Below are 17,976 nucleotides of genomic sequence, written 5' to 3'. Positions count from 1 at the left end.
CGAGAGCTGGATTTACGGTTATGACCCAGAGACAAAGCAACAATTGTTGCAGTGGAAGAGCCTGGGCTCTCGAAGACCCAAAAAATCGAGACAGGTGAAGAACATAATCATCGTTTTCTTTGATACCAAGGGAATTGTGCACAAAGAATTTGTCCCACCCAACCAAACAGTGACTTCCACACACTACTATGACATTTTGGGACGGCTCCATGAAAACGTGTGGCGATGATGGCCCAAACTTAGACATCAAGGAAACTGGCTGCTGCATCACGACAACGCGCCCTGTCACACGTTCTAGCTCATCAGGACCTTTTTGGCAAAAAACAACATGGCGGTTGTACCCCACCCACCGTACTCGCTAGATGTGGCACCTTGCGGAATTCCCAAAACTGAAACTCAAGTTGAAAGGCCGTTGGTTCGGCACACTAGAGAGGATTCAAGAAGCATCGCTGGTGGTGATAAACACCCTCAAAGAACAGGACTTCCACAAAACATTTGACCAGTGTCAGAAGCTCTGGGACTGGTGTATACGTGCGGATGGGAACTACTTCAAGGGTGATGGTGACAATTAGTCCAAAGGTAAGGTTTTCAACAGATGGCAGCACCAGTACCGAAAATTTTCGATAACACCTCGTACATCGCAATAGTAACCATTACGTTCACGTAGTCAGGAAATCAAATCTTTTTGAAAGGTAAAATAAAAGTTATTTTCTCCTATTATCTTATAGCCCCTTCCGAATACAGTGAAAGAGACACCTCAGTGTTCCAAGTTTGCATGCAGTTCTCTATTTGTTTGCAATGTGCGGTTGTGATAGAAAATTACACCTTGAGCATGTTGGGACACTTATGAGGGGTTATGGTGATGGGAATATCACTGAACGTCTCAAAGGAGATACATGCCTGTAAATGAGTAGAGATCGCAGTTTTAATCCAGATGGAGCCACTCTGCATTTTGCTAATCAGTTTCATTTCCTTGAATTTTTCCTCAATATATTCACCAAAGAAGAACAGTTTTGCGGTCAAAATGGACTTTCTATCCATTTGGGTACAAATTTGGTACTAAAGGAACATTTCTCAAATTTTGTTTTCAATCTGATTTCCTCCCATATTGTGGCAGGGAAAGTGGGTTCTAAGTAATACCTTTCTGCACTGATGCGGAGTCATTCCATGCCAAGTGGTCTAGCACAGCCCACATAACCTTAACGGATTTTGATGAAATTTTGTATGAACTTTCACACATGTTCCCAGTAAACACTTGCAAAGTTTCATAATCACTAATTCAATACTTTCAGAGATACAGTCACTTGTTTGACCATAGTGCAGTTACAAACAGTGCACATATGAATTTTCAACAAATTTGAGGTATAATATCTCTGGCAATATTTTCTTTAAAGAAATAAAACTTAGTAACTTTTACGATTTTTTTGTCCCCTCTTAAGTGAAATAACAAGAAAAGAGTTCCTGAGCAGTTTCCATACGGATAATTTGAAGCGAAGTTAGCTGAAAACATTTACACTCGGAAAATATGTGAAGTTCATTTTTTACATCTCCGGAAGTAATTGCAGGATAAGTGTGAAACTTTGCACATAACAACTTACCCGTACGAGATCTTAAAATATAAAATTTCATTCTCCTGTTGCTTTGCAATACTTCACAAATTGAAGGCAAAGTTGACGATTTTTCCAAAAATACTAAAAATGACCATTTTTGCCCACTTTTACAAAAAGGCGTCTTCTGCAAACCCTTACACCATTTTCACTAGAATGACTATGTTCTAAACCGCCTAAAAACTAGAGAGGGTTTGCAATGCGAGCATGTAAGACCCTGGAAAGCAACGACCATGAGGATGTGCATTGAAAACTGGTCCATTTTCCACTGTTATTCAAATCTGACATCTTTTATTACATTATAAAATTGTTCAGAACACTCTGGGGACAGCAGTATCAAGTCTTGATGACTAGGAAGTGAGAAAGTCCAAATAATTCTAAAAAATTCAAAAACAAAGTTTCTTGTCATGACTCATTGTGACATTTCAGTCTTTTTCTGATATAAATACAATATCACACTTGTCATGAACTTCACAATTTAACTGTGCATTACCAAGGTGTGCAGATCACAGTAATAAAACTGTTGCACAACAGGTGCAGCACACACAATATAAATAGCCTTTACATTTCACATCACAGTCATATTGTGTATACTTTGGTGAAGTTCATAGCAGTCTGCCTGGCATTTTCTTTTCTGGAATGAATTTACACTGTAGAAAATTATTAGTATGCCTTTTTATTCATGTGCTAGTTTAATTCTGGTTTTAGATATAGCATATCTTGTGTCAGCATAGTCCGGGGTTTATGTGAAACATTAGGTTACTGATGAAAAATTGTATGAAAGTGTTGCTACAGTCCATGATGGTTTAACCACTGCTGGTTCCTTTGAAAATGAGAAAACCACTATAGGGGCCACACCCAATAGCTGTGCAACAGCAGCCATTGGTGGGTTCCTCTATCACAAGTTCCCAAACCTGATAAGGGTTTCTTTACACAGGATCCCAACTCTGATGATACCTTTCTGTAAGCTAGAAGAGGCCTCTTTTAGGATCCTAAGCTTATCTTTACTTCAAGCTATTTGAATTTCTTTTTACAGGTTTCATTAATTTACTGTAGAATATCATGAGGAAAACATATATGTCAGCTGCATGTTGTCAGTGATGGGATTGCTTAGAAAGGAATTTTGATAAGACAGGCTAAAAAAATTAAACAATTCAAATGTGATTGCCTCAAACTGTTAGAGCCACAAAAAAAAGAACTTAAAATTCTTTTTATCGGGTTCCTTGTTCCGTATCATTTTTTATAAAAAGAATTTTGCAGAGCTGAATGCTGTAGATGGGGAAAAAAGAAGAGAAAAAAAGCTACTTCTTTGCAGTCTTTCAGACTCAAACAATACTAAACAATTGTAGATCATCATAAAAGATGATAGATTTAATTTGCGTACCAGCAGAATATGGGCCGATTTTCAGTGCACCTACATTTTTTTAATTTTTTGTTTTGTTTTTTACGGCCTTACATGCTCGCACTGCAAAACTACAGCTAGCTTTTAGGTGATTCAAAACATGGTCTCTCTAATGAAAATGGTTTAAAAGAATTTGTGAAAGACTTTTGCAAAACTGGGCCAAAAATAGACATTTTTGAAGTTTTTAGAAAAATCAGCAGCTTTTCCCTACTGGGAAGCAATAGGAGAACGAAATTTTATGAATATGAAGATGGTATCTGTTCTTTTGGGAACAGATACCACTGATGACCATGCAGCTACTCTATAATGAAGTAATAATTAAATCTAAATCCTTAGCTGACGACAGGTGTTGTTGCTATATATCAATGGAGACAGCTGAAAATGTGTGCCCCAATCGGGACTCGAACTGGGGGATCTCCTCCTTCCATGGCAGACGTTCTATCCATATGAGCTACAGAGGATAGTGCGACTGCAGGGTCTTATCCCTCGCATGCTTCCCGTGAGTCCCACATGATACCATCTTCATATAGTTAAAGGCTACCTGGCCACTGACCTCCTCCTGTGCGAATGTGCACGGCACGCTTTGCCCGAACTCTTATGGGACTTATCAGCTTAGTCTGGCAAGAGTAATGAGTGAATGGGCAAATATCTATTAGGAACACTATGAATGTAGGTTGTGGACAGTTGGGAATCTGGGTTTCACGGGAAGTCAAGCAAGGGACAAGTCCCTGCAGTTGCACTATCCTCTGTGCCCTTGGTGGCTCAGATGGATAGAGCGTATGTCATGTAAGCAGGAGATCCCAGGTTCGAGTCCCGGTTGGGGCATACAGTCTCAGCTGTCCCCATTGATATATATCAACGACGACTGTCAGCAGCTAAGGGTTTTGATTTAATTATCATTTCGTGATAATTTTATATTCTAAGACTTTGTAAATTATTACATGCTAAGCTTCAGGTTTATCCCGCCACTTCTTCTGGGCATATAAAAAGCTTAACTTCACATTTTTTCTGAGCATAAAATTTTTCGGCCGACTTTGCTTTAATCATCCATATTGAAATTGCTTATGAATCTTTTTAATTATTATTTTGCTAAAGAGAGCACAAAATGTTGTGCAAGATGGCCGAGTTCTGTTTCTTTCGGGAAACTTTGCTGGAGATAATGTCTCATATTTGCTGAAAACTCACAGTTTCAGTGATAGCTGTGCTATGGGGTCAAATAAATTACTGTATCTCCAGAAGTATAACGTGATCATGGAACTTTATCGATGTTTATTGGGAACATGTGCAAATGTTCATGCAAACTTCAGCAAACTCCATGATGGTCATGTGGGAACTACTACTGAAATTAGATCACTTGGCATGGAATGGCCCAGTAGTATGTTTGCTAGTGAAACTGTGGAAGCCTTGTGGCCACCATTATGAGAATATTCCATCATCATCTTTATGAATCATCTATCATGATACCCAGGGTCATTTTGAGAACATTTTTCCATACCACTGACTCATCATTTTGTGTGTCCCCTTTTCCCTTGTAAGCGACCTTCCTCACATACTGTGAAATTAGAAAGTATGGAGGTCAAACTTAAAAGTGTGTTTTAACTGAAATAAGTGTGGAAAATAAAATCTGTAGAGAGAGAAGTACGTAATCATAATCACTGTGTTACGAAAAAGCCAGGTTGTCGATAAGGAAGCCATCCTACAGATTAAGTCAGAGAAAAGTTACAGTAAAGGAGTCGAATTTTAACACTTGAAAGGAAGGAGTACTGCAATGGTGCAGGGACTATATGCTCACCATTCACATTCTAACAAAATTTAAAAAAAGTAACATAACTTTAAGACTACAGAGACAGCAGTGTTCCATAGCTTTAGCAAGCAGAAGAGGAATTGGTTGGTTGATTAGAGGCAGGGGGTTGAAATAGCGAGGTCATTGGCCTCATAATATGGGATGGTAGAAATCAATGGAAGAACACCACAAGCACAGTTCAGTCAAGGTCAAGGGATTATGTGCAAAGCAAAGAGGGGAAAAGGGGCGTCAGGGCAGCAGAAAGTGGAAAAAACAGGAGGGGGATGGGTGGAAACGGGGAGAGCAGGGGTGCCCCAGAAACAATAGGCACAGTGGAGCACCGCCACCTGTGCCATACCACTATCCGAATACAACAGGGGCAATACCAGGAGAAGGAAGATACAAAAAATGGAGAAACAAAACAGCAGAACAGGTCACATAAATGTGGGGAAAAGGCACGGAAAAACTGGTCGGTGTGGAGGCTAGGTCAAGGCCTCAACGATCGACACGTACGCTAACTGAGGGACTCAAATTCCAGAGGAAAATTCATGGACTTAACCTGAGAGCACCAACCACTTTTGTGACGAAAATCAAGGACAGATGTACGTAAACATGTGAGGTTCATCTGCTAACGCCCGAGACAAGGCAGGTGGGTGGGCATATCTAGTGTGAAGGACCAAAAGGCAAGGGCAGTCCAGCAAAATATGGATCACTGTGAGCGGAGCCCTGCAACTCCAGATCAGGAGGGACCATGGTACGGCGACAGAAATGCACCACCCTCGACTTAAGGGGAAAGAATTAAGAACTATGCGAGTGTATCCAGTTGGAAACATGCCACATGGCACCCTACTGCTATCATTCTGCAAAGGTCACCGAGTGGGAACTAGCCTAAATAAAGAAATCATCCACATACAGAGCAGAGGCGACCAACGATCCAGCAGATGCCCTAAGGCCATTTACCAGCAATGAGAAAAAGATGGACACTTAACGTGGAGCCCTGGAGAGCACCATTCTCCCGGGTCTGCGGAGAGCTGAGAATAGTGACAACATGGACTGTCAATGACTGGTGGGACAAGAACTGGTGAATAACAATCATGAGATCGCCCCCACTCACGAAGTGTGAGGAGGATGTGATAGCACCAAGCTGTGTAGTAGGGCTTACAAAGATCAAAGAAAAGTGCTACAAGATGACAGCGCTGAGAAAAGGCATGCTGAACTCCAGTTTCCATTTGGTTTCCAATGGGAGGCAAAAAAGCCTTGGAGCAAAATATGGTTTAATACCTGGAGGGGAGACTGTCGTGGAAGACTGAGGTGTTGAAGCAATTGGTTATGCATAGAATACAGGACGAGGAACTGAATCATGGGAAGAAGACAGGACCACAAGAAACTCCAACAAAATATAAGATTCACTGTGTAGGATTCTGCTTGATAAGGGGTGAAATATAAGTGGAAAGCTTCAGCCTGCTGTTTCAGGAGGAGGAAGGCAGCTAGATAGGAGGCTGACACCGACGCTGTCGCAAAATGGATAATTAGGAGTTCCATGAGAACTGATGGATTTGTACAAAGGCCACCTGGAATGCCAAGGCCCAGAATGGAAGACTGCAGCTGACAACCTTGGAGGGTGTAGACTGTAGCCCACATGTGTAACAAAGGGACAGAAGAACCTAGAGAGGAGACAGAGTTCAAAACACACCCATTCGCTCTGTCTGACTAGGTAATGGGCTTTGGCACAAAGATGTTTAAATGTAAGAAGACAAGCGGAGGACAGATGCCGCTTAAGACGTTGCAAGGCATGACAACAATCATGGATAGAGGTGGCAACAGCTGTGCTCCACCACGGAAGTGCGCAGTGGTGAACTGGTTGTGTCAAGTGGGGAATGGCATTGGCAGCAGTGTGAATTATTTTATTGGACAGATCATGGGCGACTTCATCAATACAACCTGACAAAGAAGGTGAAAACAAGACCTGGGAGGTATATAGCGGCCAATCAGCATGATGAAAAGCGCAGTAGGGCAACATGGCCATTGGGAGGCAGGAAGGGAACGAGAGAATCAATGGGAAGTGGCCAGTGTAAGGAAGGAAGAGGAGGGGGGGAAGAGAGCGAAAGATCAATGGCAGAGAAAGTGCCATATGTGGCACTAAAATGAATAGGGGAACCATCAATAAGGCACAGGTCATAATCTGCAAGAAATGGGGCACACAAATGTTTGTCCCATGGCCAAGTTGTGGTAGCAGTCCTCTGGCCTGAGAGACACCTGGGGGAGGGGTCGCGGGAGTGAGCCCCATCACTGGCAGATGCTCAAGGAGGGGGGCACTTTTTCAGTCAGGGAGAGGGAGTGGCACCCGGAGGGGAGCATGTGGGAATCACAGGAGAGAGGAGGAGAGAGGGGGACAGGACTGGGTTTAGAAAGAGGGAGGAAGGGGAAAGGATGTAACAGAGACAAAAGTATAAGTCATTGATAAAGGATGAAGTTTGTCAAATTTCTGATGTGCCTCAGTGTAGGATAAACAATTCAGGGACTTATACTCTTATATACCCTTTCCTTTCTCATACGCTGGGCAATCTGGTGAGCATGGAGAGCGACAATCGTGATAATTAACACCTGTGGCAGAACACAGAGGCTCCCGTCATGGAGTGGGTGTCCACAGTCACCATACATCGGGAAGACACATGGCTGAAACGCAAGTATCATGGGTGGCGGGACGTATGGCTTCACGCCACATCAATAACGCACAAGCCTGACCACCTCTGTGAGGGTATCTCCGTCAAAAGCCAGAATAAAGGCGTCAGTATCCGTGCGATTGTCCTTATGACCTTTCTGCACACACTACACAAAATAAACACTCTGGCATTCCAGATTGGCCCAGACTTTTAGTTTGAAGGGTGAGGCCCCTATGAAAAATGACGCTCTGTACCATATTCAACAACTGGTGATGTGTAATGGACACTGGAATGTCACCAAGATGATCACAAGCAAAAAGAGCTGCATACTGGACAGCAGAAATCTTTTTGATCAACAGGGAACACAACCACATCTTACTGAGAGATTCCACTTCAATATTTTCCGCAACAAATAACAGCCTGGTGATGGTGAATGTACCCCATCTGTCCTAGTACAGATGAGGTAGTAGGGAAAGTTTTTAACTGCAGCCAGTGAGCCTGGTCACCCTCCTCCCAAAGTGTAGCCAGCAAAGGGAAGGCCATAGGTAATAAGAAGCAGCATTCACCCATTCACTATGGACAAAGGAAACGGCTGTAAGAAAACAGCTTGATTTTTCTAGCTTGACCCATTTCATACACAAATCATCTACTCTGATACCACCCACTCCGGTCAAAGGTTGTCCCTATGGGCACCACCCAGCCACAGCAAGGGTAATCTAAAATGGCTTCCATCACCGGGAGTTCTGATGCTCTGGAATGAGAAGCAACCACTCCTAGACATACATGGGGAGGCGATAGCTCATGTACCAGAAATGTGAGCTCTGTCATTAGGGGCTCAGCCCGATGGGTACATACAGCCACACCACACAGACTGGCTACACGTGCTGGTGACCTAGCAGGGCGGAAAGGGATTACGGCGGGGAAGGAAGGGAGAAAGGAATCCATGCCGTAGAACCTAGGGAGGGAGTTTTTCCCAAACTGCTCACACGCCGGAGAGAAAATTTAGAGGTGGAGATCACAACTCATAGGGAGACCAAAAATGCCAAAAAGGAAGGACGAAAAAGGAAAGGCAAGGGGAACAAAATCAGAAGGAATACAGAAAAGATGGCTAACCATGTCATCATAAGTAAGAAAACAGAAAGCAGAAGGAGGGGGCTGAGTGGGAGAGGCAAGGACAGGGGGGAGGGGCATGGGAAAAGAAATGCAGCCCAGGAAGGAAGATTGGTTGGTTGGTTTGTGGGATTGAAGGTGCCAGATTACTCAGGAAGGAAGAATGTCCCACAATAGCTCAGGGTCCCATGTGCACTGAGCAATCAAGCACACACTCACAGAAGAACTGTGAGTCCCCAGGGGAAAGACAGGATTAGTGGAAACTAGATTTTTATTAGACAGCATTTTCATGAATTCTGGACTTTTTGTATTACTTAAAATTTGAAACCAGTTTATGATCACAATAGCCTCTTACTGAAGATGAATAATTATTTATATCAAAATAATCTCTTTTTAAAGAGTATTTTACATTCAGATAATTTAATGTTTTGTGGACAAATCAGATTTACATAACAACATTCCTAGTAAAAAAACCTATGCACCCTGACAACAATCTTGGGTCACTGAGCAACTACTACTTAATACTTATAAATCTTGCTGGCATCCAACCAAATAGTAATAAGAGGGTATATAGCGAGACTTCTAATTTTTTGATAATGAATTAAGGTTGGGTTAGTCTTTTTGCCAGTATACTATTGTTCTGTACTCTGAGTTTTTATGTTATTTTCCTCTTATCTTACATTGCCTATGTCGTATAGCTGTGATCCAAAATCAGTCACTGGTCTAAACTGACAACAATATAGGAAAAGATAGGTTGCTACATAACGTAAAGAAGCACGTCGTGTTGCCGTAAAGAAGATATGTAAAGTTGCAAACAGACACCATTAAAAAACACTCTCATACAGCTTTCAGCCACAGCCTACATCAGTACACACACACACACACACACACACACACACACACACACACACACACAAGAAGAAGGCAAGCACACTTCAAGCATATACGACCTCTAACTCCAGTGTCTCGGGCCAAGACGCTGGAGTTGGCAGTTGTGTGTGTGAGGTGTGCTTGTGCTGTGTGTGTGTGTGTGTGTGTGTGTGTGTGTGTGTGTGTGTGTTTCTTTACTTACACAGTCTGTGGCCGGAAGCTATATGTTAGTGTCTTAATTGTGCCTGTCTGCAACTTTGTGTGTGTGTGTGTGTGTGTGTGTGTGTGTGTGTGTGTGTGTGTGTTTCTTTACTTACACAGTCTGTGGCCGGAAGCTATATGTTAGTGTCTTAATTGTGCCTGTCTGCAACTTTATGTTTCTTCTTTATGGTAAGTAGCACTATCGTTTCCTACATTGTTGATATTCCTACTTAGAGTTTCCTTTGTTTGATTTTTGCTGTGCAGGTCTAAGTTAGCACATCACGTCATCATTGTGTTGTTTTTGGCTAATCCTGAGCTGTGACAATGTTTTTTTTTCCACAGCCTACGTGTTTCTGTGTAGCTGAGCTGTAAGTTTTCTCCTGCTTGTTTGTAAATATGGCGTCTTGCTACGTTCCTGTAACTTGGACATGTTTCATAAAAACACATATACATATAACAACAAACTTGTCACAGCTCAGGACTAGCCAAATACTACATTGATGAAATTGTGTACTAATTTAGACCTGTGGTTGATTCTGGTTGTCAGCCACAACACACACATACCATGAAATAAAAAGAGAAAACAGCCCACTAAAGGTGTCACAACTGTGGTGACCCATGTTTGGGTGATAAAGCAATCATTTGTGTGCTTGAAAAAAAGGGGCCCATTCTTAATTCATTATTATTTTCCTGCAAGCACGGGAACTGAGCTTAAAATTCCTATATGATAGTACAATTTCTCACTCCCTCTTTATAAGAATTTAATTAGTGTAAAGAGGAAACAAACAGCATGTATTTAATCATTGCATGAGGGAATGAGATAAATTAAATATGGCTAGCAATACAAACCAATCTTTTTACAATTTACTGGAATTTTCAGTCTACAATAAATGTACCATAATTTATAAAATGCCACAATCATTGTGCACACTTTGTATTGCAATTACGAACATCAGAAGATGTGAATGATCATCGTCATTAGAAAAAGCAGGTGTCTGTACTAAAAAATGCTGTTGTTTAGGGAGATCCTCTGGATAAGGTTAAAAAATGAGCTTGCAAATACTAGCATCAAACTTTTGGGAACTATAAGTTAAACAACTGCATTAATGTATAAGAAATCTAAAAATATTGCTGTTCATTAAGATAATTTCCAAAACAGCCTTGTGTGAACAGCAGGGGTAGAGGAGGGATTTCAGCTGTGTGTCACAGCTCAGCACGAGTTTGGCAGTGGTGCAGAAATGTTATTGAACTCTTGTTTGTGCTCTAACTGTAAACTAGAATGTATACTTATCAAAAATCACACTTAATTACCTGTTGTAACCTGTTTTCTGTGTGTAAAAAACATGCACAGTGAACCCTGTGCAGTGTATGGGGAGAAATTTTAACAGTGATAGAGGTGTAATAAAATGGTACTGTTTCTTTAGTGAAGGTCAGACAAATGTCCACGATGAAGAAAGAAGTGGAGTATCATCTGCTAGCAGGGTTAATCACAAGATCAGACAACCACCATCTATTGCCAAGGTTAGTCACAGAATCAGACAAAATCGTCAGTTCACCATCACAGAATTATCAGTCACTTTCCCCTAGATATCATGTAGTGTTGTGCAAACCTGTGACTGATAAGCTGGGTTATCACAAATATGAGGCCATAATGGGTGAGTGGGGCCACACTATTTGCCACACAAGTCAAACATTTTATGGATGAGAACTGTTGACAACTGTTAAGGGGCTACTAAGTTCTAGAGAACCCCCCCCCCCCAATATTATATATATATGCTGCAAGGGTGTAACTACTGCTTAACAGGTTTGAGTGGGATCTGTTTTGTCATCCTCCATACAGCCTTGATTTCTCATCTAGTGATTATCACCTGCTTCCAAAGATGAAAAAGTGGCTGGAGTCACAGCAGTTTGATAAGTCAGAGCACATCTTAGCTCACAACAACTCTACAATTAAAAGCAACGAAAAGCTCTGAAAAACACATTCCTCAATTTGACACATGCCCTAATGTCGAAATCAATTCTGTTTGAAACTGTAAATTCGGAATCCAGTCACAGTATGAGCTAATGTTTTGGAAGGTGTTAACACTTACAAATCTGAGCATTTGAATTTACTCCCTTTTTTTTGTTTCAACTCCCTCTGCAGGTAATGATAATCAACACAGTATCAGCATTGTTATTAATCACTAATTTGCAGTATAATGTATCTGTCTTAAGCACATCAGATATTGTGATCCGACTATAAATTTTATTTTCTACTTGCCAAATCTTGCACTTTAAATTTCGTAAGGCTAAATATTTTCAAACTGACATTTTGGAGGATGACAAACCTGAAATGACCATTACTGCAATTTCAATTTGTTCATCACCATCAGCATCTGAGACCTTTGAGAAAGGCAACAGTACAGAAAGTTTCTTGTGAATCTCATTCTGGCATAATGGGCACACTTTCTGTGAGCTTTCAGCTATCAAGCCCCTTTCAAATGCATGATCTGTTTTTACAAAAGGATTAGTGATCAAAGCAGATTACAAAAACTGCTCCTAGGCGTAACTGGAGTATAGCTGCAGAAGTCTCGTTTGATCATGTAGGAATTCACTCAGATTACAGTCTTTCTTAAAATTACCAAAAAAGTCCTAATAGCATTCTCTTTAGTCAAACAACAAACTGAGCTATTTGGAATAAGCACCAGCATTTAAATCACCTATCCTAAACTAATCTTAATTAGCCACCCTTTTACAACAATGCTTTAAAGCTGTCTTGGGGAACAAAACAGTTTCATTTTTATTGAAAACTTTACTATAAAGGTGGCAATAAACTGCTATGACCCACACACACGTTTCCCAACATAGTGACTTAATATACTTATACACTAACAAGCGCATTCACTGCCTCAAAAATGGCTAATTACTTGGTTGTGATTCAAAAAGGAGCTCAAGCTACTATTTGTCTATACTAGATTTATACAAATTTACTGAAAAAAAGTACTACTTATCCAAGCAGTCATTCTCAGACACACTGTTTCTAGAATACTCAGAAACAACTGCTATATTTTGGTAGAATTGCTAACAAGTAACTTCTCACAGAGAACAATTAAAGGGTACTATTTATACCTTGTTTGTTCAAAAATTAAAGCAGTCACAAAGTTGTTGCCAAATCTGGGCTCACATAGCACTAAAACAGTGAAAGATATGGCCTCAAACTGTTAACAAATACAAAAAGTTGTGTGACCAACCCAAATATTTCACATTAACAGTACTACTACTTTCAATTTCAAGCCATCTTGAAGTTTGGCCAAAAATGTCATGTAACTCTTAAGGCATTTTGCAGCCCTATACTAAAATCTACCTAAAATGTTGATTTAATTTTTTTTATCTTGATCTCAACATTCGTTTAAAATTTCATTTACATTAGATATGGTTGGATGGTAATGATTCCTAAAACTGATCTATTTGCTGTCAAATTTAAGGAAATACTGATTGAAACTGGACTGAATGCCCTTCATTTATGATCTCACCTCCTTGAACCATCTCGTTGCACAGTCATTATGGAGCCAATGATCACACTGTAGTTCCTTTACTTTGGGGCCTGGTACAATTTTCTCGAAACATATTGGACAGTCTGTATTTTTCTTCTTTTTCTTGCGCTGCTGTGCACAGCCAGTTGATTCCCTCTGGGGTGTCCTACATGAATATTGAAAGAACATAATGAAATATTTGTTCAACTGCTAGAATGAGCAGCGTAAGCCTAGTAAAATATAGCACATTACCCCCCCCCCCCCCCCCACACATATATATATATATACACACACGAGATAGAGAGAGAGCAGGGTGAGTTGCACAGTTCATTTAGTCACTGGGCCAACAGTACTTAAGGCAGTATGTTTATTTCATCATTACTGAACAGGCAGCGTGTGAGAATAAATTTTAATTCGGTACGACACTTGTAACGGCTGTAAGTCAAATATATATTAAAGGTGGATGCTTCTGATTAAGTTTTAATGTATTGACTGAGTAGGTAAAATCATATTACGTAAAAAAAGTCAATCGTGAATGGATTGTCAGAGGCCAAACTAATAGAAAACTTAAAGCTTACTTAAATTCCCGTAACCAAAGCGTAAATTTGAGGCAGCCATACTTTGACCTTTGGCAATTTTAATTCAGAAACTTCGCAGCTAACGATTTCTACGAATCAAATTACTCAGTAAGCCGTCAACTGTAAAGCAAATAAATCAGGAACTAAATTTGCGATCATTCGCAAACTACTCAACCTCTTAATTAGATTACTTACCATCCTAGTTCGAAATTTCCAATAGTTTCAAAAAACCCAAACTTATGGACGTAATAATGAAGGAGATTCTTCATTCAACAGAAGAAACAAAAAATAAGACTAAGTAAGGGAAACTGTCCTGTCTGAAATCTGGCAAAGCAACTGTTATACATACAACACAGATTCTAAAGTTTTACAAAATTTATTTCTATGGTTGAAACCAGGCAAACGATACATTTCGCATGATTCACACCGCAGTCTAACATGGTAGTACAATTACAATGAAACTAAGCACACGAATGACAGTTGTTCACTCCAAAACACACAGTTTTAATTCATGACAACGAAAAAGGAATTACTAACCACGAATTTCTTGGTTCATAATCACTGGAGTCAGCTGGACCGTGAGTCAAAGGACGCTGTACTGATGCAAAATACGCAACTGCTGCTAGGCCAATGGCCACAATTACAGCAAACGCTATTCCCTGCATGTTAACTCTTTGTATTGTCCTAACACTCCTTTTCCCATTCGTGTCACATTGCTTCACATAACTCGGAGTTCGGGGATTGTCAAATTTTCAAAGCAATCCAAAACATAAACTCTTCACTGCATGTATTCAAACAAAGTGCTCTGGAGATATCTCTACTCAACTGTACGGAACTTTTTTTTGACAGCCACAGAACTGTAAATTGTCAAATAGAAAATTCAAGAATTTGCTCAAACCACGAAAATGAAACTGAGCCTAGTATCAAAGCCTTTGTCAAACAACGATGTGAGAAAATAAATAAAATAATTAAGGTCTATTCACACTTGACGCAACGGAAGGGGACAAAACGTCAAAACCTTCCACGACGCATTTCCAATGACAGATTCAAGGAGGTTATTTTTTATAGGACCTAAAGGGGTGCTCAAACGTTCCACAATACTATCAAACTGTAAATATATTGACCGTCTGATGGTGGGTATTGACGCATTGTCAATACTAGAAATACTGATGAGCTATATTGATGAACCACAAAATATTCTGTGTTGTCAGTACATACTCAACGTGTGAGGTGAAATATGGATGGTTTGACAATATTCTACAGTCAGATGTTGACAGCTCTTCAGGAACGTTAGTGTGAGCTGTTCATTTTTTAAAATTCGTCTTTGTGTATTCCGTACCACAGATTCCACTTTTAAGGAGCCTTAACAGACAAGAATTGTAATAGGCTTATGCAAGGATAATCATGTTGTTTTTGTTGTTGTTGTCTTCAGTCCTGAGACTGGTTTGATGCAGCTCTCCATGCTACTCTATCCTGTGCAAGCTTCTTCATCTCCCAGTACCTACTGCAACCTACATCCTTCTGAATCTGCTTAGTGTATTCATCTCTTTTTCTCCCCCTATGATTTTTACCCTCCACGCTGCCCTCCAATACTAAATTTGTGATCCCTTGATGTCTCAGAACATGTCCTACCAACCTATCCCTTCTTCTAGTCAAGTTGTGCCACAAATTACTTTTCTCCCCAATTCTATTCAACACCTCCTCATTAGTTATGTGATCTACCCATCTAATCTTTAGCATTATTCTGTAGCACCACATCTCGAAAGCTTCTATTCTCTTCTTGTCCAAATTATTTATTGTCCATGTTTCACTCCCACACATGGCTACACTCCATACAAATACTTTCAGAAACGACTTTCTGACACTTAAATCTATACCCGATGTTAACAAATTTCTCTTCTTCAGAAACGCTCTCCTTGCTATTGCCAGTCTACATTTTATATCTTCTCTACTTCGACCATCATCAGTTATTTTGCTCCCCAAATAGCAAAACTCCTTTACTACTTTAAGTGTCTCATTTCCTAATCTAATACCCTCAACATCACCCGACTTAATTCGACTACATTCCATTATCCTCGTTTTGCTTTTGTTGATGTTCATCTTATATCCTCCCTTCAAGACACCATCCATTCCGTTCAACTGCTCTTCCAAGTCCTTTGCTGTCTCTGACAGAATTACAATGTCATCGGCAAACCTCAAAGTTTTTATTTCTTCTCCATGGATTTTAATACCTACTCCAAATTTTTCTTTTGTATCCTTTACTGCTTGCTCAATATAAAGATTGAATAACATCGGGGAGAGGCTACAAACCTGTCTTACTCCCTTCCCAACCACTGCTTCCCTTTAATGTCCCTCGACTCTTATAACTGCCATCTGGTTTCTGTACGAATTGTAAATAGCCTTTCGCTCCCTGTATTTTACCCCTGCCACATTTAGAATTTGAAAGAGAGTATTCCAGTCAACATTGTCAAAAGCTTTCTCTAAGTCTACAAATGCTAGAAACGTAGGTTTGCCTTTCCTTCATCTTTCTTCTAAGATAAGTCGTAAGGTCAGTATTGCCTCACGTGTTCCAGTATTTCTACGGAATCCAAACTGATCTTCCCCGAGGTCGGCTTCTACTAGTTTTTCCATTCGTCTGTAAAGAATACGTGTTAGTATTTTGCAGCTGTGGCTTATTAAACTGATTGTTCGGTAATTTTCACATCTGTCAACACCTGCTTTCTTTGGGATTGGGATTATTATATTCTTCTTGAAGTCTGAGGGTATTTCGCCTGTTTCATACATTTTGCTCACCAGATGGTAGAGTTTTGTCAGGACTGGCTCTCCCAGGGCCGTCAGTAGTTCCAGTGGAATGTTGTCTACTCCGGGGGCCTTGTTTCGGCTCAGGTCTTTCAGTGCTCTGTCCAACTCTTCACGCAGTATCGTATCTCCCATTTCATCTTCATCTACATCCTCTACCATTTCGATAATATTGTCTTCAAGTACATCGCCCTTGTATAGACCCTCTAGATACTCCTTCCACCTTTCTGCTTTCCCTTCTTTGCTTAGAACTGGGTTTCCATCTGAGCTCTTGATGTTCATAGAAGTGGTTCTCTTATCTCCAAAGGTCTCTTTAATTTTCCTGTAGGCAATATCTATCTTACCCCTAGTGAGATAAGCCTCTACATCCTTACATTTGTCCTCTAGCCATCCCTGCTTAGCCATTTTGCACTTCCTGTCGATCTCATTTTTGAGACGTTTGTATTCCTTTTTGTCTGCTTCATTTACTGCATTTTTATATTTTCTCCTTTCATCAATTAAATTCAATATTTATTCTGTTACCCAAGGATTTCTACTAGCCCTCGTCTTTTTACCTACTTGATCCTCTGCTGCCTTCACTACTTCATCCCTCAAAGCTACCCATTCTTCTTCTACTGTATTTCTTTCCCCCATTCCTGTCAATTGTTCCCTTATGCTCTCCCTGAAACTCTGTACAACCTCTGGTTCTTTCAGTTTATCCAGGTCCCATCTCCTTAAATTCCCACCTTTTTGCAGTTTCTTCAGTTTTAATCTACAGGTCATAATCACTAGATTGTGGTCAGAGTCCACATCTGCCCCTGGAAATGTCTTACAATTTAAAACCTGGTTCCTAAATCTCTGTCTTACCATTATATAATCTATCTGATACCTTTTAGTATCTCCAGGGTTCTTCCATGTATACAACCTTCTATCATGATTCTTAAACCAAGTGTTAGCTATGATTAAGTTGTGCTCTGTGCAAAATACTACCAGGCGGCTTCCTCTTTCATTTCTTAGCCCCCATTTCCTTCTCTCCCTTTTCCTACACTCGAATTCCAGTCACCCATGACTATTAAATTTTCGTCTCCCTTCACTATCTGAATAATTTCTTTTATTTCATCATACATTTCTTCAATTTCTTCGTCATCTGCAGAGCTAGTTGGAATATCATTATATATGCTAATATATACATATGCTAATACATATGCTATACATATACTATACTATACTATACATATGCTATACATATACTATACTATACTATATGCTATGCATATGCTATACATATGCTATACTATATGCTATACATATACTATACATATACTATACTATACATATGCTAATATATGATGGTTAACGGAGGGGAGGATTCTCTACCGCATTGTTTATTTCATTAACTGGAACGTACAGAATATATTTTGTTGCGTAGTAGTTTTGAAAAATGTTCACAATTCGAAAAATACGTCGAATTC

General features: G+C 40.1%; 1 protein-coding gene across 1 annotated transcript in view; it reads right to left on the bottom strand.

The window, feature by feature from the left end:
• LOC126184773 (uncharacterized) overlaps positions 1 to 14,529 on the bottom strand; it is a 59,153-nt gene extending 44,624 nt beyond the window's left edge. The window contains exons 1-2 of the mRNA XM_049927329.1: positions 14,264 to 14,529; positions 13,149 to 13,314 (exon numbers count right to left, since the gene is read on the bottom strand). Coding sequence (XP_049783286.1) covers positions 13,149 to 13,314; positions 14,264 to 14,391 — 294 coding nt within the window. The 5' untranslated portion in view covers positions 14,392 to 14,529. The remainder of the gene's footprint in view (positions 1 to 13,148; positions 13,315 to 14,263) is intronic.
• Between the last annotated feature and the right edge of the window lie 3,447 nt (positions 14,530 to 17,976).

This window comes from Schistocerca cancellata, chromosome 1, assembly GCF_023864275.1.
Source record: "Schistocerca cancellata isolate TAMUIC-IGC-003103 chromosome 1, iqSchCanc2.1, whole genome shotgun sequence".
NCBI lineage: Eukaryota > Metazoa > Arthropoda > Insecta > Orthoptera > Acrididae > Schistocerca > Schistocerca cancellata.
Note: the sequence above shows the minus strand (reverse complement) of the source record. Positions and strands in the feature narration are given on the sequence as shown.